This window comes from Myiozetetes cayanensis, unplaced genomic scaffold (genome assembly GCF_022539395.1).
Source record: "Myiozetetes cayanensis isolate MyiCay16 unplaced genomic scaffold, myiCay2020 scf3, whole genome shotgun sequence".
Classification (NCBI taxonomy): domain Eukaryota; kingdom Metazoa; phylum Chordata; class Aves; order Passeriformes; family Tyrannidae; genus Myiozetetes; species Myiozetetes cayanensis.
Genome location: NW_026087521.1, coordinates 19,928,142 through 19,947,996, shown reverse-complemented (window position 1 = coordinate 19,947,996; position 19,855 = coordinate 19,928,142). Strand labels below are relative to the sequence as shown.

At 38.8% G+C, this 19,855-nt stretch overlaps 1 protein-coding gene across 6 annotated transcripts in view; it reads left to right on the top strand.

Moving 5' to 3' along the window:
• PLXNB2 (plexin B2) overlaps nucleotides 1–17,725 on the top strand; it is a 257,415-nt gene extending 239,690 nt beyond the window's left edge. For all 6 annotated transcript variants that reach the window (XM_050325005.1, XM_050325007.1, XM_050325006.1 and 3 more), the window contains 9 exons: nucleotides 56–156; nucleotides 1,388–1,472; nucleotides 6,936–7,090; nucleotides 8,751–8,911; nucleotides 9,477–9,624; nucleotides 10,119–10,183; nucleotides 10,878–10,953; nucleotides 12,966–13,040; nucleotides 15,822–17,725. In XM_050325005.1, coding sequence (XP_050180962.1) covers nucleotides 56–156; nucleotides 1,388–1,472; nucleotides 6,936–7,090; nucleotides 8,751–8,911; nucleotides 9,477–9,624; nucleotides 10,119–10,183; nucleotides 10,878–10,953; nucleotides 12,966–13,040; nucleotides 15,822–15,926 — 971 coding nt within the window. In that variant the 3' untranslated portion in view covers nucleotides 15,927–17,725. The remainder of the gene's footprint in view (nucleotides 1–55; nucleotides 157–1,387; nucleotides 1,473–6,935; nucleotides 7,091–8,750; nucleotides 8,912–9,476; nucleotides 9,625–10,118; nucleotides 10,184–10,877; nucleotides 10,954–12,965; nucleotides 13,041–15,821) is intronic.
• The last annotated feature ends 2,130 nt before the right edge of the window (nucleotides 17,726–19,855 follow it).

Here is a 19,855-nt window from a genome sequence, read left to right as displayed (position 1 = left end):
TTACTTATTTTTGCATTGTTAAAAACTGTTTTTTCTCACTTTAATTACCCCTTAGAGTGGCGTCCAGGTTCTACTGCACAGATCCTCTCAGACTTGGATTTAACATCCCAAAGAGACGGCAGATGGAAACGTATCAACACATTAATGCATTATAACGTAAGGTGTTTCAAAACAGTTGTTTGTGCCTGTTAACTGTTCTCTAGTAACAAATAAAATCTTTATTTATTTTAAGAGAAACTTCAGTGCTACATACAGGTTACCCAGATAAGTTGTGGATGCCCCATCCCTGGAATTGTTCAAAGCTAGGATGGATGGGGCTTTGAGCAATTAGATCTACTGGATGGTGTCCCTGCCTGCAGCAGGGGAGTTGGAACTAGATGACCTTTAAGGTCCCTTCCAACCCAAACCATTCTATGATTCTGTGATAAAGGATCAAAAGACAAACACAGGGCTTGGGTCTAGGCAGTAAAACCTTCAGAGTGTGAAAGGCTGGGTCTAGACATATTGCCTAAATATCTTACATGAAAACACACCACCTAAATGCCACCACTTTGGTTTCCTCATCATTGCAGTATACAAATCTAAACCCCCCTTTGAACATTCAAAAGCTCCTTTTGCTAGGTCTCATATTCAACTTTTCTCTCCTCTACCACTTCCTACCCCTGAGAATTGTCTCTGTCATTGCTGTGCTGCTGAATAGATTTTGAGTTGGTCTGGTTTGTTCAACAGCCCAGTCAGGAGAGCAGATGCTGACGGTTTTGTACCGTCTGTTTTAGGTTTCATACTGTGCACTCTACCACGCGCTTGCAATCCACTTATCTTTTCTTTGTATGCTATTTATTGCCTTCTAACAACAGATACCCTGATTAGAAAAGAGAGAATTTGGTTGGTTTTCCCTCAGAAAACCGACAGGTCTATTCTTCATCATAAACCCCATTTTTGTACAAAGGGCACCCACACCAGATTGAGGAGCCACTTAAGCCTTGGACATGCTCCTAATATTTCAGTAATCTCATAGGACATGTTGATGGGATCTCTCATTAAAGGAGGGGTAGGGAGTCTGTTCTGAATTTGCCCAGGGAGGTGGTGGATTCTCCATCCCTGGAGGGATTTAAGAAGAGACTGGATGTGGCACTTAGTGCCATAGTCTAGTAACTGTGGTGGTGGTGGATCAAGGGTTGGACTTGATGATCTCAGAGGTCCTTTCCAACTGATTCTATGATTCTATGAATTGCAGTCAGTTGCCCAAGTAGGCTTTTTAAGGGTAGCTTTCATCATAGGTCTAGATTCACTGCAAAAGGTTAGAGAAACCGCAGTTTATGATAAGAAAGAGGTTCAGTAGTGCATGCTTCTTCTGAAGAGCATCTCTGTGTTTGTATTTTCAAAGGTCCGAGATGGTGCCACACTCATCTTGTCGAAAATGGGAATTTCCCAGCAGCCAGAGGATAATCAACAAGATGTCCCAGGGGAAAGTAAGTATCTTGTGGCTTCCCTACCTCTCAAGATGACTAGAAGGCAAAACCCACATAGAGAGAGTGATGCTGCTGTCTTGATCTTGTTTATCAAGCAATTCTGTGGAGATAGATATTCCCCATCAGACTATACAGGGTATATTTGTTGTGTGTTACCCACTCTACACTTGCGATAGTTTTCTTTGCCCTCATTGTAGAAGCCTTAAATACTGAGGCTTTACCCATACCCCAACTTAATAGAAAGCAATCTTATTAAACATTTCCTTGCATATTTTGTTTTTAATCACACTACATTTATAGTCAAACTGTATGTTTCCTCTTCCCAGACCTTAATCACTTTTGTCTTTCATTCATCCTCTACTCACTTGCCTCTTCAAATTTCTTTCACTTCTTATTAGACTGAGAATTAAATGCAGTGCTTGTGATGAAGCACTGTACAGACTAGCTCCCCTCTCTGTGATATAATGGATCTGATGCAATTTTTTTATTACGTTTCTTACAGCTATGTTCCCATGCCTCTGTCCATTCATATTTTGCATCCCTCTCCCTTTGAGTGATGTTTCATCAGCTATGCTAGGTTGTTTTTTCCAGGGCTTTTGGTTGGCTTCATTCATTCCATGCATTTTATCTCTTTAGATGCAGTGTTTTTCACAATTCCTTTGTTCTTTTTGAGGTTTGCAATCCACTGTAAGTTAGTGTCAGGAATTTCCTCATAATGTTTCTTCTTTTTCACATCACTAATGCAGCTGTTGTATAGTTCTTGTACTGCTGTCTGCTACGCTATGCTGGGCTGCTCAACACAGAAGACAACCTGTTAACTCACAACCAATCTTTTAAAGCTTTTGCTTTTACGTGTTAGTGTTCTGTCTAGACCCATTTTCTATATTTCAGAATCTTTTGAGACACAATATCCATTACAACCTTGAATGCACTCAGATTTTTATGGAAATATTTACTTGTGAATTTATGTTCTTTGTCACATGTATTTCCTTTACAGATTTCGGATGTTCAGTTTCTTTGGTGTTCTTTTATCTTTATATTCAGTTATTTTACAGAAAGTAGAGGTTAGATTTATGGAACAATAGTTGTTGAGATCATTCTTCCTCCTATGAACTTATTTGATATGTCTAACACTGATTGTAAAAGCCATTGCTTTACCTAGTAGTTTCATTCCTTTAAACAGATATATATATTGATCTTAGATTTAATAGGTTTCAAGGGCTGGGCAGTCAAACATGTTGGAAATAATATGCTAGAAATATACATTTTTCAAGAAGATGGGTTTCAGCTGATAGCTTTGACAGATATCACTATTTAGCACAAATGTGCAGACTTTCATTTGTTTTGAGTGTTGGATGGAAAATTAAGACAGGCAGAGTTACTTACTGTTTACTTGTTACTCTATCCTTCTGGATTCTCTCTATTGAGACTTTTTCCAGCAGAAAGAAGAGTCTTCTAATGATCATGTCTACACTGCTGCTGCTCTCTCTCACTCCTTTACTGTAAATGCCTGGCACAGCTGGCCAAGCAGTGACTGTGCTGTCACAGCAAGTGCCAACCCAGCATGTTAACTTAAAAAGCCATCCAGTTCAATATAGAGGGTGGTGGAGCGCAGCCAGGCAAGGAGCTGATTCTTAGTCCCTGTTCAGTTTGGTTGAACTGATTGCTGAGGCCATAGTGACCTCCCCTCCAAAGAAGTAGGGTGGACCATGAATGGAGTCCGGTAGTGCCCATAATTGTTTTGCTTTCTTAACAGAGAACAGAGTCTTCTGTTCTGGACTCCCAGTCTTCACCCTCCTCACCCCTCTACCCTTGTGGCAGGAAGCAGAGGACCAGATCACATGTTTTTCTTTTTTTGTTGGGTTAGGTTTTTTATTTTCCTCCTTCTCTACAATTATATCATTACATATGATTCAGTATGATGAAGCTCTTTGAACAAACATGATCAGTACTCCAAGGTGAATTCCATAGTTATATGTGTGGCATACCAAATTGTAAAGGAAAAGCAGACTTCTGGAGACAGTGGTGTCACACAAGGTCTCTTGTACACAAGAGAAAAGTCTGCAGAAAATTCAGATCCTCAAGTATCAACACTTTCCACCGTGTTTCTTCTCCACACCCCGTTTTGCACCATGGTGGTGTACAAATTCGGAATGACAGTGTTTCGCGCTAGTCTACCCTATTTTCTTTAGCACCAAAGGGTCCCCAGAGTTATCTGGTGCCAACTTGTTCTGTTGAAAAGCTATAAAATGTTACAAAGATGGTGCAAAGTGAGAGCCTGCCATGACAGTGATTTGTGAGACAATGTGTATAAAAGGAGAGGAGAGGATCAGAGGCTTCCCCTCCCACACATACATTTTTATATGACACAGGGATTTACAGGGTTGGAATAAACAGAAATCCTGTCCTGACTCTGTGAATGAGGCTTATGGTGAAGTGGATTTCCTTTTCTTCAGAGTCTCATTAACTTGCACCTTTTGCATTGAGAAGTGTCAGCTGAAGCCATTGACTGTCAGCCAAAGTAGGAGGTTTTGCACAGAAAGAAAATGTAAAACCATGTTCAGAGATATTGCTCTAAAACCTGGCATGGCTTCCATGCTGCTTTTAATTCACAGATTATAACAGGAAGACACTAGAAGCTGGAGGTTGTGACAAATTAAATGCAGCATCTTTTGCTTCTGGACACAATAAATGCAATTACTAATTTGCATCAAGATGGAGAATGGTTTCAGTGATTTTGTACTAGTATTTCTGTACTGAACTATAAACCAATAGAACACATTCTATTCTTCTGGGTGTTTTCTCTGGGTTTTGGTTTGGTTTCTTTTTTTTTTTACTTTTTAATTCCGAATAAAAATAGACACAGAGTTGCAGATCAGAAATACTGATTAGCAGACCCATGAGGGCAGCCCTTCCTGCACCTGCATGAAGCAGTATTCATGGGGTGGAGGAGACTGGAAGGAAGATAATTTGCTTCAGGTCACACAAGGGGAAAGGGGCTGCATTGCCTGTCACAATCTCATTTGCCTTCACCATGTTTACATCATGGTTCATACCACTATAATTAGTCATCACAGTCTACATTTGCCATTAACTCTTCCCTGTCTCCCCATAAATTATTTTATATTGGCCAAAGAATGCCCAAGAGCCAAGACAAATTGTGCAGGGGGGAGCACTGGACCCAGTGAGCACAATCTTCTCCCTGCTTAGAACTTGATGCATAGTATGGTGACAAAAAGGAGATGTTTTCCCTATTTTTTATTTTCTTCACTTCCTAATTTTCCATTGGGGAAAATATTATCTCACAGAAATGTTATTTTCTCTTAGCAACCATACTGCTGACATATTTTGTTGCCCCATGTTCTGAATTTCTCTTCTTCTGTCTTCCTGCTATTTATAGCAATGAAGTGGGGCCTTTGTGTTGCAGAAGATCATCTGTTTGAGCTGTAGTCTCTTAATCCTTACTTTCCAAAGAAAATACTGCTATTCCCCTAGTAGCCAATTCTGCTGTTGCTAAACAAACACAGGACAAATTAACCTGCATGTAAGACCAGTAATCTCAGTGGAAATCCCTCTAGCTGTTTCCTCTTCTCTCCGAACTTATATGGGCCATATACCATCAGGAGAGCAAAGAGAGGATAAATTCCTTTGAATCAAAGGAAGAAGCAGAAGTGTACCAAATGACTGACATAAGACTGGAAAATAGTTTCTGCTCTAACTGTGTGATTTGATCTGTTAATTTTTAAAAGTAAATAACAGGGATTGTGAAAGAAATTCCAGACGTCAGGCCCAGCAGCAGTTCTTACTGTACTGGCAGGTGATTGCCATGAATGGTATTGATTGCAAAATCACAGCTGCTTCAAAATAAAGTGATTGCTTTTATTTCTTTCTGGCTTCTTCACATGAACTTCCAAGTTGAATTAAGGACCCTCTAAGGACAGTGTGATTTAATATGGGATTTATATTTTTTTTCTACCTTGTTAAAAAGAAGTAGAGGTCCCAGAAGACAGCTAATGCGTTTGATGAGGATATATGAAGTATATTCAGGCAAAAGTGTTACCTTAGCCAGATTACATGAAAATGTTATTTTCCCCTACAATGTAAAATATTGAACACACATGAAAGCTTGGAAATTCAATGTAGCTGTGGAGGAACTTAGTTAATAAACTACAATGGCCAAAATTAATGCAAATAGAAACTGATATTTTGTGCTGTAACTGGGATTCAGTTATGTTAGAGATGTGTATTAAGGCATAAAACTTAGCAGTAATGCAACATAATTTGTGCAGTGGGGCTGAATCACAATTTTTATGGGAAAAATAGCTTTCATATTTTTAAGACATCAATGATGTTAAATGTACTGGTTCAATAACTCCCACTGGAAAAGCACCATTGATTTTAGGGACCATGCAAAATAGATACAAAAGTTTGGGATTTAAAGGAAGAACAGACAAAACCAGGGGATTTAAAAGTAAGTTTGTGACACAGAAACTCTTTTCAAGGAATATTAATTGCAAGTTAAAATAATTGTATCATCTCTTTTAGAAGTCTTTATAACAAAATATTCTCAAGCATAGAGTTTGTCTGAATAATAGTGTTGATGCTGAAATGCAAAACTCTCTTTATCTGCTCTCTGATCATTGAGCTAAGCTCAGGGACTATATGCATGGCCAAGCCACAGATAGCATAGTGAGGCACTGTAATCAGAGGAGTGTCATTAGCATCTAAGTGCTTACTCCTGATTCTGTTATATGTGGTAACAGAATTGATGTGAATCTTTCTCTCTGGTTTCAACAATGAATACTGACCCCCAAAAAATTGAAAATCTTATTATAATGGATATGAATTTGCTGCATTCATTACCTCTGGCTGCTGGAGTTCATGTCATCTCAGTGAAGGGATGCATTTTTCCTCCTCTCTGCTACAAAGTCGAGCGGTGCTGGTCAAATGCTGATAACAGAAGGTTTGAACTGAGGTTTGAACCATACTTTGACCTCAGCAGTTAGGGTAAAGGTGTGAATTGCAATGGTATTACCTAGAAAAAAAGGTTGTACCTGAAGAAGTCTGCAAATGGTATTTCTCTGGTGGCTGTGGGGTCAGACCTAGCTGAATTTCTACAACTTGGTCATGTCTCCAAGAATTCACAAGGAGTAGAGTACTCCAGTGTGTGAAGAATACACATAATGTGCTTACATGACCAAACATAACTTCATTATTGTGTGATTCCTTCCTCTCCCTTGAGTCTTGACAAAAGCAAGCTTTTTCAGCTATGTATTGTTGAACATTTAGTACTTGTGTTGTTTATGTTGGACTGCAACAGAGTAATCTAGATCCTTTTGGCAAAAGGACATGTATGTTAAGGGTAGGGAACAATTACCTTACATATACATTTGTATGATTATTTTTTTGTTGCTGTTTTGTGTGTGGGGTGGTTTTTGTAATTATTGCAATTACTGTTTCTAGGGCACGCACTCCTGGAAGATGAAAATAAGGTCTGGCATCTAGTCCGGCCAGTAGATGAAATGGATGAAGGTAAATCAAAGCGGGGCAGTGTGAAAGAAAAAGAGAGGACCAAAGCTATTACAGAAATCTACCTGACAAGACTTCTTTCTGTGAAGGTAGGGTTCAGATGTGCTATGGCTACACCTTATTTCTATAGATAATATAATATAATAATATATAGTACAACTGAAGAAAATGATACAACTATTAGTCATTCATTTGGCTGCAATTTTGAATATGTGTCTTGTCCATACAAGCTGGTGTTCAAGGTTTCAAGTGATTAATATACCCTGAGGAACATTACTGGGAAAGAGATAAAGTACAATTCCTGATCAAAGCTGAAAGCCATTATTATGCAATTGTTAAATAAGGATTTTCCTTGCTAAACAAAGATGGATATTCTACTCTGTGTCACCTGTATAGATAATATTTTGTTGGGTTTTCTTTTGAAATGAATGCGTTATAAACTCCTACAGAGCTTTTTATTTCCCTGTTCTTGTGTGTGATCAACTCTGCAGTACAACCTAGAAAAATACAGTTTCCAAATAATAATAGTCCTTTCAGTGTGTTTTTGGTGCCTATACTGCAGGAGGGATCATAAGCAAAATAATTTTGTGAAGCATTCTTCCATGGAAAAAGAATTTAGAATAATGTGTATAATGACCCTAAAGCCAAGATCATAATGGAAATGGAGGGTGGTCTGGCTCCAGCTAAGGCCACTTGACTAAATATGAAAATGGATGTGAAGGAAAGTCTGTATATAGGTGACATAGACTCAGGACAAAGAGCTAGCAAGATGTTTACATACCCGTTTTCTTTTTAATAACTCCTATGCAGCCACTGCTTTTCTACTTCCAATAGCCAGTTCATAGATTATTACCAACCTGGAACTTTACTGACTCATACAGAGCTAGTGAGGTGTTATGGCTGGGATCACAACTACACCTACAACCTAAGGACTGTCAATGTGTCCTTACTGACGGAAGAATAGCTTAGGGCTCCTTGCCATCTGGGTCCCTCCCCTGTTTGGAGGCTGGCAGCTGGAGTGATGGTGGTAAAGAGAATGCAGCCCTTCAGAAGTGTCAGCCAACCAGCTGAGTTGGGATGAACTGTATGTGGTCTCATCAGTCATCTCTAAAACAAATGGATTGTCTCTGAGGTCACGGTCTCTATGGTCCAGGCAGATGCAGGAATCCAACTAAGCACACGACCCTCCTGGGACACTTCACTCCTTGGGCTTGGTGGAGCCCATGGAGCTGAGTCAGACTGGGTGTCAGATGAGACCCATGTCCTTGCCCTCAAACAAAAAATTAAATGTTCACTGGCACTTTTTCCTCTCAGTCTCTTTCTAAAAATTGCCTTGTGTTCTTATGTCAGAGAAACTGGAGATAAGAAGCTGCAAAACCGTTAAAAAGTGGCTAAATATTATTTGATGTGCACAGTGACCCTGAAGTGTATATGTAACAACCAGTTTCTGCTGCTCCTGTCAAGCAGAAGGCACACCTTTCTGTGCAAACTACAGGATATTAGGTGAAGTCATAGCTTTTCAGTCTAGAACATAAAATTATGCTCTAGAAGGTCTTTAATGTATTGGCAGTTTACAAACTCACTGCACTAAGAAGTTGCTTGCTTTTTGTTACTTAGCACTCAGGATGAAGGCCATCAGTGACAGCAACTGGGATAATGGGCTCTTATTGTCAGTAGGAATAAAAGATGGCAGTGAGTTCAGCTTGTAACACAAATGTAATTGATTTTTTTTTTTTAAATTGGTTTTAGGGGACACTTCAGCAGTTTGTAGATGACTTCTTTCATAGTGTGCTCAACTCAAACCACGTGGTCCCTCCAGCTGTGAAGTACTTCTTTGACTTTCTTGATGAGCAAGCAGAAAAACATGACATCAAGGATGAAGATACCATTCATATCTGGAAAACAAACAGGTACCGTATGAGCAGTCATACTTGTATTGCAGAGAAGTGAGAATGTAATTTCTAGGTAGATACCAGCACTCTTACTGCAAGTAAATTTCATTTACAATCCTCAGAATCATTTTAATTGAGATAATGTTTGTGTGATCTAAAGGATTCCCTGTAAGCCTAGAAGCTGCAAAAAATGAAACCAGATTACGTATGGGATTGTCACTGGCAGATTTACTGCTTTTTACTTTTTGTCTTTCCTCAGATAAGAGGAAAGCAAGAGGCAAGTGAGCCTGCCAAATTACAAAATCTAATACAGACTTGGTAGTTTCTCGGACCACAGACATCTTCTCTTGCTATTTTGAGGCACTCAAGATTCTTCTCATATGAGTTTTTCTGTGAGAGATATAAAGACTTGGTTTTCAGACATGGAAAACAAACAAGCTTGTATAAATGTTGAAATACAAAATTAAGCATCACTGTTGTGACGAGAATAAAATGCCAAGCCTGTACTTAATTTCACATGATTTGCTTGTTGTAAAACATTTATTGTGTAAAAAGGATTATTTATCTTTCCCTTGCTTTGCAGCCTGCCTCTTAGATTCTGGGTAAACATACTGAAAAATCCCCACTTCATCTTTGATGTACATGTTCACGAAGTAGTGGATGCTTCCTTGTCAGTCATTGCACAGACTTTCATGGATGCTTGCACAAGAACAGAGCACAAATTAAGCAGAGTAAGTGATTTGCATTCTACATCCTGACTATGCTCATGCCTGACAAGACAAAGGGCATCCTCCTAAACAATACCCATTCTCCGAGGAGATACAGCCTTGATCATTTCTTTTTAGTTTTGTATAAAGTTAGCGTTTTGCCACTTAACAGGTTGGTGAACATGTCAGTGTTACTGTGTAGTCTGCAAATTGATATTTAGATAAACGGAAAAATAGCAACTGCTTTTATAAAAAGCATTTTTAAGAATTGATTATTTCAGGTCCACTAATAATTTAGCATCATCTTGCATTGAAATATTTATAAAACTCAGCAGTAATACCATGTGTAAACTTCATGTTTTTATGTCAAATAAACCCACCAATGTTAATAAGTATCCAAATGTTAATATCTATAAAGCTTAAATGTATAAGAATATAAAGGTTTAAGTTCTCGACTTCTTTTGCTTCCTAGAAATGTTCCTAAATCAACAAAGTTTCTCTGTATTATAATTTTTCAGGATTCTCCAAGTAATAAATTACTTTATGCAAAAGAAATCTCTAACTATAAGAAAATGGTGGAAGAGTAAGTATAGACTCTTTTCATGCTTATTCAGTTGTTAGGATTTTAAGACTGTGTAAGAGGAAAAGAGAATGTTGAGATAGTCAAAGTCAGATGTCAAATATTAAAAATTTTACGCCCAAATGTTAAAACATTCCCTTGGTGGTAGCACTGGCAGGGTTGAAATAGAGCTCCGCTATGACCCAATGCATGTTCTTGTCTATATAGACATATGAGTAGATTTATTCAGGAGAAAATATGATACTGTTTTCCACAGTGGTAGTTGTTACCCATGCAATCTGTCTAAAAAATGTTGCACTTCCATAACTCAGTAGATATCAAATCCTGAAAACATTTTCACAAACACATTTTTTCTATTCTGTCTCTGACTTTATTCATTTACTAATTGGCAATTCTGTTAACATTGTGGAAGATCTGCCACAGAACAAAACTCTTGCCAGTTTTAAGATCTAACATCATCATCATCCGCAATTATAGATTTCTTTCCTGTGGCATGTCCTTGTTCAATTGATTTTTGCAAAGGTAGTAATGATTGTTGGAAGGCAGGATTACTAAAGGAATCATTGGTCTGTTGTGGTAGACTATCTCCTACATTATTAGGAAACATGTTTAAAATATTTGCAAAATTGGAAAACAGAATTACCAGAAACCCACAGTGTGTTTCACCTAATTGAAAGTCATTTTTCATCTCTTGCAGTTACTACAAAGGTATTCGTCAGATGGTGCCAGTGAGTGACCAAGACATGAATACCCATCTAGCAGAGATTTCTAGGGTAAGAATAAATTCTATTTACTTGTAATGAAATTGAAGCCAAGTGTAGCTCTATTTTTTGTTGTCTTCTCTTTCTCTCTCAACAAGTAGGTGTTTTGTATGTACAAAAATCAAATGAGTTATTTCATAAATCTCTGAAATACTTCTATTTGGTTGTCATGCCTGTTAGCCATTTGAAATGTTAATTATTGAATGGAATGAAGAATGGTTTTCATCATTAATCTATCTGAGTGATGCATGGGCCAGAGCAAAGGGTTTGGACTTTTCACATCCACAGTGGGAAAATTAGAGCGCTCTAGAACTATGTTTTCTCTCCCCAGCATATAGAGGATTTTTAGCATGGATTGTACTAATAATGAGTAGTGATTGAATTCACAGTGCTACCACAGCAAAAATAAGATTCCAGAAATGAAATATGGGGCATTAAATATAGCATATTTTAGTGCTATCTATACAGGGGAAATACTTCTGCTTTATGCTACATGTGAGAAGCTCACCATGTGCTTGCTCAGTGACACTTCTTCTTTTTGCATTATAGGTTATTTGGGTTACCTCTCATGGAGAAGAGCAGAGGGGGGTGGTTGCTTTCTGGGGCTCTGCTTGGAAAGCGGTGGAGCAAAGACATTACAAAACCTGCTTCAGTCTTGCCTTGAAAGCGCCTGTCTGCTCTGCAGCTCAGCTTAGCTAGAGCAGGCTCTTGCCTTCAAAGCACTCTATTTAACTTGGAGAACCAGGAGTCCCTCACCAGTCTTGAAAGATGTTGTTTAGCTTGAGCAAGGAGACAGTGTACTTACTGACTGGTTTGCTCATTTGCTTAATTTAGTTGAAGAGTTCTAGCGTAAGGAGGATGTTTGGGGAATTTTTTGTGGTTTGTTTATTTCAGTGCCCTTAGGACCTAACATTTTGCAGCTCAACGTCCTCATGAGAGCATTTCTATTTTCAGTCATTCACTACAAAACTCATCTTCAATGACATTTCATTTTCCACTTCACTTTATTTATTACATAAATTGAGAGGTATATAAAATTAAAACATTTGGTGATTAAATATAAATTCAATATGTTTAAATGTTGCAGAATATGTTGTTCCTTCATCTTTTCATTATAAATTATGATAAAAATTAATATGGAAGGAGTGATTGAACATTGCAAATTTTGACCAGCTCTAAAAGTGACTTTTATAGAGCAAGGAAAGATGAATGTTTCTCTGCTGCTTTATCCCTTGGGTAATCATTTATGCCAGTAGCAGTATTTTGCAATTCTTCATTTTCTTAACTAACTTAATAGACTAAAGGCACAGCTAGAGACTTGAACCTTACATGTTTGAATGAAGAACATCTGTTTAGACAGTTAGAGCACATTCACTAAATAAGTTAAATGGGGGAGGAGGGGGTGGAAAGACAAGGTAATGGAAGTGTTATTTCCTGCTTTATTTAAATTCCTTTCTCCCTCTTTCCGTCTCTCTCCAAAACTCCCCCCATCCCTTTCCATCTTCATGATTCAGGTGGCTTTTTTCAAGCATATAATGCACTCATGATCTTGATGAGTTATACCTGTGCTATAGTGAGGTATGAATAATTTCCAGGATATCAAAAGAGATGGAGAAAGAAATTCAAACAACCATGACTGTGTCAGAACCAATGCTTAATATCTTAACAATATCTAGACTGTACTGAGTAAATGCTTTAGCTGTACATACCCATGCTGCTAACAGATGTTTGAGCTGTAGTCTGTGGTTTGACATTAAGAGTTCAAAATATTTTCCACCTCCAATGTTAGAATTGTGGGCAGGCTCAAAATATACCAGTGAGAAAGTCTTAATCAGAAAATCACCAAACAGAAGTTTTCTCATTCCTTTTTTTGGCCCCAAGTGTCATTTAATAAAAGTTACAGGATTCAGAGCTTGCATTTGGAAACCTTGTCAGTCCTACCCAACAGTTGTGCATGTGCATAGCTTTCAGCTGTCTGTGATCCTATTTTGACATGTTTGCTGCCTGATTGTGTTTTTTAACAGGCACATACTGATTCCTTAAACACACTTGTGGCTCTGCACCAACTCTACCAGTACACTAACAAATACTACGATGAGGTAAGTTACAGCTTTTGTTTTCCTGTCTTAATATCAATGAGAAAATGTTATGAAGGCTAACATTAGTCTGAAGGAGAAACTCCTGAAGTTCCCTGGGTAGTTAGGTAAAAGCAATGCTAAAGAGAAAGCTCTAACCTTGCAGTTATATGCCTTGCTTGGCAATTACACTGGTCAAGGGAATGTCCTTATAAATGAGTAATTTCATTATGGGCTATCTGGTTTTGCTAGGGATAGTTTAATGGATAGTTTAACAAGATCTGAAAGAGAAATAGATTTAAAAATCATTTTTCTTCAGATCCACCATCCTAATTAGGACATAAGAATGTCATTGAGCAAAAAGTAGTTATCAGAGTTATATGAGGTTTGTGAATGAAGTGCCTGCCTAAGGTAAACCAAAGTAGAGTAACTATTGAATATAACCTGATTCAAAAGCAGGCTCACAGACTCAGCTCTAAAAGTTTCTTAGGTTTTTCACGCCCTGTGGAAAGGGGGACAAAGAATATCCCTGTGTAGCTGGGCTATGGCTATGGCTCTCCAAACTTAATCTGAAAACAAAAAGAGAGAAGGAAACTTTTATTCAAAGGTTTCCATGGAAATGAATGCCTCCAGAAAACCCTCAGAATTAAATCAAAGCAAGTAAGAACAGATGCCGAATCAAAAAGGAGTACAGCACATGTGGGCTCTATTCAGTTAGTCTTGCACCTCAGCACAGTTCATGTTTTCACTTACATTTAGCACTACAGACAGTGATTCTCCTCCTTCACTGCAGCTGCTTTAGACAGGAGCAGCCAGCCTGTCACAGCTTTTAAACAGATGTAAGCAGGGAAAATCAAATCACCCTGAGAAGTCTTGCAATGACAGTCAGTGGGGGGAATGGACAGACCAATGCGGGCCAACCCAATGGCATTTGGTTCCCTGGCCACTCATCCCCAGTGCTGACCAAGCTCGCTTTCAGCACCTTCCTGAGTGTGTCTGTAGTCTGATCGCTTAGAGAAACACTCAGGGACCCCGGGTGGCAGATGAACCATAAATCCCTGATTCATCCACACCTCCAAGTCCCTGCTTCCACTCATGGTTTCACTTTTGGTGGCAGGCACAGGTGGAGTTGCCAGCCTGGAGGACTCCACTGGCAGGCCAGCACAACCCAGTGCGTAGCTGCAGTTCTTCCCTTCCACGTACATCACTGTGTAACAACAAGGTGCATTTGATGAAAAGGCTGCTAATTCAGAGTTATGGAGATAATATGTCAAGAACCATTCAGTAAAATTAATTGAGCTTATTTATTTTCCATGAAAATGTTTTAATTTGCATAAATTGGAACATTTTGCAGCTGCCCTTGTCTTTATTACTGACGCAGTGGTTCCCAGCATGTGCTGTACCTTCCGCATCTCTGCAGGGCTTGACAATGACTAAGTGGGTACATTCTAATTGTCCACATTTTTACGACGGATATATTCACCAGCAGAGATAATCATAAATTATTTAGTCTAGATTTGAGGAGTTACAGCTAAATGCAATTGTTTAAATTAAGGGAACAATATCAAATTAAATTAGGCCTAGTTTAAATACTGCAATAAGTGTTTATTAACTATGTCTTGTAAAAATATTTTCACACTTTAAAAACAAATCCATTAAAATAATTATTTCTAAACAAATTTGCTCCTGTGTTTGAAGCACAAATGCTGTACCAGCCCTTCAAAGTGAAATTATTGGCTAGATTAATACTGACTGCATTAATCTCCATTGTCAGTGATGTTCAAGAAGTAATAAAAACCATAGGTAGTGACAGGCAAATTCTACTTCTCCAGTCCATGTACTTGCAAATTTGTATAGTATTTAAACAGTGCTAAAGGTTTCTCTTTTATAACACTGTCTGACTTACGTTAATAAAGCCAGTTCTAGAAAAGAAATGGTTTTGTCATGTAACATATTCTTCTAATGGAGAAATCTAGTAGTTGGTGGGAAAGTTTTCCTAAAGGATGGTGGAAATTAAAACCTTTCGAAACCTTTTGAATTGGATCTTGGGAAGCCCTAAAAAACTCTATTTGAAGAAAAGCCTTCTCATAACAGCTGACCTTTACTAGCTTTTGTTTTCAAATCCCTTGTGTCTTAAGAGTCATATTCTCTTATATATATTCTTTACAGCAGAGACTGTAGGATGCTGGGGGCTCATCAGATGAGCTCTTTGCTTTTCTGAACTACATGGTGCTAGGCCAGAGTCTTGGCATTTCATGGTGGGAGCCAAAGGGGAGCTGCCAACAGCTCGCTGATGCTCTGGTCAGGCAGTTTTATTCCTCATATTGCCGACAGACACAAGAGACCTTGCGTTGCCCTGCTGTATGCCTGTGCATGGACCACCCAGGAGCTTCTCATAACTAAAGCTCAGGGGGACAGGGTTTAATTACTGCTGGTAAATGACCCTTAAGCCTTGTAGGGTGCACTGTAAGTAAAAGCACTGTTTCTTAAATAGCTCTAAGGAAATTTTTCACCCTGCCTGCTCCGTCTTCAAATGTAATATTTCACAAGATAAAGCACTACCTATTAATTTTGTTGTATCCCAACATACTGGGAAACATTACAACAACTTAGATAAAGTAACAGAGACAATCATTTTTACTGCCTTTGTTTAAATTTGAACACGAGGCCTACTAGATGGACTTTGGTACAGGGTGAATGCAAAAGACTCTTTACAACCAAAATAGTATCAAACACTTAGTCTGGGAACCATGTCATATATTTTCAGCTAAATTATTCTAAACATTCTCTGTTTATATCTTCCAGATTATAAATGCACTTGAAGAGGATCCAGCTGCACAAAAAATGCAGCTTGCCTTCCGTTTACAGCAAATAGCAGCTGCGCTAGAGAATAAAGTGACTGACCTTTGACTCAAAAGCCGCAATAAAGAAATCTGATCTGAAGATGTTCAAATTCATTCTTCCTGTTAAGGAAATAGTGTTCTATTTTTTAATGTATAATTACAACTTTAAATGAAAAATTTCATGGTTTTTTGATAGCAGAGGTGTAATGTAAAGAATTTTTACTGTAAATTATGCTTCTAATTAAAAGCTGTGTTGTGTGTAAATGAATCTTCTGTGGGAAAGAGAGTCCTTTGGCTGGGGGCAGGGTGGGGGGTGGAAGAAGGAAAACCTATAGTTCATTTGATTTAGTAGAATCTGAGACATCAGCATTTAGGATTCATTATGCAAGTAAATTCAATACTATAGCATCCTTTCTACCTTAAGCAATATTTGTACTAGGAAAACAATAACATACTCAGAGACACATGCAATATCCCCTTTTATTTTGATAACTGGAAACTGACTTCCATAGAGCTCTAAAACTTAGGCTGTGCTCATAACAAACATCATGAACAACGTGTTTGATTTTTCTACAAGATCTAAAAATGGGATATGCTACCACACATGGTTCTAAATTTAATTATTTATGTCCATGGTGATGCACAGTATTGCACCCACCACAGCTGGTTTTGACGGAAATCAGAGTAATGTCAGTGTAGGAGGGTTCTACTGATGAAGTCTCATTCAGTTCAGAAATCACTGCAAAGAAGGAATTAGTCCTTAAAACTTTAAAACTCTTTGTTATTATTGTGAGTTTTATGATATATGCTAATGTGCCTTACTTGTACTAATTCTGTGAATCTGATGAATGGTTTTGTAAAAAGAAGCAGATCAGAAAAAGAAGTATTTATGTGCTATTGAATGACTTTTGTGTGAAAAACATGACCAGCAGAATGCTTGTAATTAGCTGCTTGCCGAGAGTGTGCTGTTTAACATGATTTGATTATGTATAATATCCTATTTTAGAATGGTTCTGACGATTTTTTATTTGAATCTTGGAACTGTCCTAGAAATACCATCACTTGTTTTTATTGTATCTGTGATGTAAAATACTAGTATGATATTGGAAAAATCATATACCCATCTATTGAAAACCACTCGGTCAGTTTTGAGCCTTGGAATGCTGCATTTGATTGAATACACACTATAACCCATAGCCAAGAAAACTGAAATAACTTGTCAGAAAGTGTGTGTTTACGATATAGGTAAGCTTCATACAAATCACAAAGTTAGGTACGTCTTCTTAAATTGCTGTATTGCACATCAGAGAACTTTATTTCTCTTGGTCTCGCAAGTTTTTGGCAGTAAAGTAGCATTTTAATGAAGTGCTGCCATCTGTACTCCTTCGTTCATTGTCCTGCCAAGCACCCGGACTCTGCTGACTCTCAGCAAGCTAATGCAGTGTCTACTGCCCACTCTCCCTGCCTGGTAGGTTGTCACACACTGACTTTTACTGTCTGTTGATATTTTTATTTTTTTTTCTCCCATTTTGAAAGTTTCCAAGTATTTGTCAGTGGACCTTTCCTTCAGTTTCTGAAAATCAAAAGCCTCACCAGAACTGGTTTCCTGCCCAAAAGGCTGGGAGTGTTTTGTTTGTTTGTTTTGTACTCGATTTCTTGCATCTGTCTATAATTATTCCTGAACCTGCCTGGGCTGTAAGTTATTTTACACTGTTTAGTACTGAGGTACATGGTTTCTACAGAAAGATACTTTGCCAGCTACTCTTTCATCAACAAAAGCATCCTAATTTCATGGCTAATCTGTTTCTTTGTCATTATTTGTAAATCCTGTTAATTGTAAATCAAATACAATGTTGTTTTTTTCCACCAAGTGTCACTGCATCTTTACTGAAACTGGGAGGATGGGTTCTGAAAGGGGTTTGTAATGCTTCCTCCGGGGGTGATGGAGCAGCAGCGTCCATCCGTCTGTAGCTGGTAATGGAGGAGCACAGCACTTGCTGCAGATGGTGTGCCTGACATCATGCCCTTTTTATTGGCATTTGCCTTGAAAAATGAGAGTACTCTGGAGAAGCAAGGATGTAGTGCAACATCCCGTAGTGAGGTCTTCTTGCCTGATGAAAATCCATCTTGGGACCTGAAAGCCAATTAAAGTACAGGCTCAGCAACATCTCTCCAAAGACATCAGAAAGCCCTGCTTGAGCAAGTAGAGCTTTCAGAAGGAACATTACATGTCCCCCACCCCAGTGACTTGACGCAGAGCAGCTGCAGGCAGTCGTAAGCTGCTATGGGCTGGAGCAGTGCTGTGACTGGATCTTTCTTACCTGTTAGACAAGCATGTGTGTCTGCTGGCATGTCAGAGTTCATGATGGATCCATTAGTCACTCTTAGTGCCCATATCCTGGGAAATTTGCAGGCTATCAGTGCTACAGTGTCTCTGCCAGGGAACACAGAGGCAGATAAGTGAGCAGCTGCAGTTACAAAGGAAATTTAATGCCAGTCCTTCAGTTTCTCCTAAGTCTCCTCTCCTGAAAGCACAAAGTTGGAATTTGAGTTGATGAACTGAGCTGGTTTATTTTATTATTTCCCCTTTTTGCTAAGCTCCTCCAGTGCTTGTGTTTCGCCTCTGGTGCTCTGTTTTGCCCAGGCCTAGTTTTTGGCTTCAGTTTTCATTACATTATAGCAATCTGATTCTTAAAGCCTTCATGCTCCTTCTTTGGTTTCTGCTGCTCCTGCCATCTTGTTTATCTGCAAGATAAAAGGAAAATGCTCACTGGGGGTCTCCCTCCTTTTCATTCCTTCTGCAACCCCTCTAAGGGGCACTTCTTGAAGTACAAGAACCTTCTCTCCACATAATAGGAGCCATTCTACTCCATAGTGGCAGCTGTGAACAAGGCTCCCTTGCTTGGACATCTTGCAGATGTAATTCAGAGGTTGATACCACCACCAGCATGTCTGACCCCATTGCTGACAAAGGGTGTTTTTGCCTCCTCACCAGCAAACAAGCAAGTAGAGATCTCAGATGATGTGATAAGGTCCCTGTCCCTGCTTGCTTAATGTGAAGTAACTCACCCAATTGAACAGGAATGTGTTTTTTCAATTCTGGCTAGGAATTTACTCTCTATTCCTGAGTTCCAAGTTTCCCTCTGATACCTTACTAGATCTTTGTGCTGCTCTCTATATGTTATAGATTTATAAGCAAGTTGGTTATGGGTGGAGGGGACCTGGGCTAGCTCACATATGTGAGGCATACACATAGTGCCTCCTCAAGATGGTTTCTCTAATCAGTCTGTTATAACCATACTTGAGCCTCCCCCTTCTGCAGGCTACTGTGGTTGACACATGTTTCTCAGCCTGCTGAGTCCGAGCTGTGTTTACATGTGCTCTTTAAAGCTGGCCTTTCCGGTAACCTTCTGAAAACAAACTGAGCCATCGCTATAAACAAAAACATACAGGGAATTCTGAAACTCAAACTGGAATTCACAAATTCACAAACTGTTGTAACACAGGAGGATTCTTAGCCAGCTGCGTAAGGACTTAAAATGACTCTAAGTTCAAAATTCAGCTGTCCTGGACTGGCCATCACTGATGAGATTTTGTGGCCAGTCCTTTACTATTCCAAGTTATCAAGCCTCATTAGTAACACCACCATCTTCAACCATAGTAGGCCCTGATGATACATACCTACACGGCCCAAAACCAAAATAGATCCATGAATCTGATAGGGAAACCCCTCTTCCACATGCTTCCTAGGGTTGCAACACCTCTATTTATCCTGATAAGGTTCTAGTCAGGTTTCCTGTTTGCTCCTAAGCATGTAGTGTAACAGTTCTCTGAGAAGTTCCTCTCTAAAGAATTTGATCTTGGGAAAAGATTGCCTTCTCTTAAGACTTTTTCCACGTCTGTGGTCTTCTCTAATAAAAAGCTTATGGGGGAAGTTGAAGTTGTTTGGTTTGGTTTTTTTCTATCTCTGTCTAGAGATACCCCGTCAGAGCAATG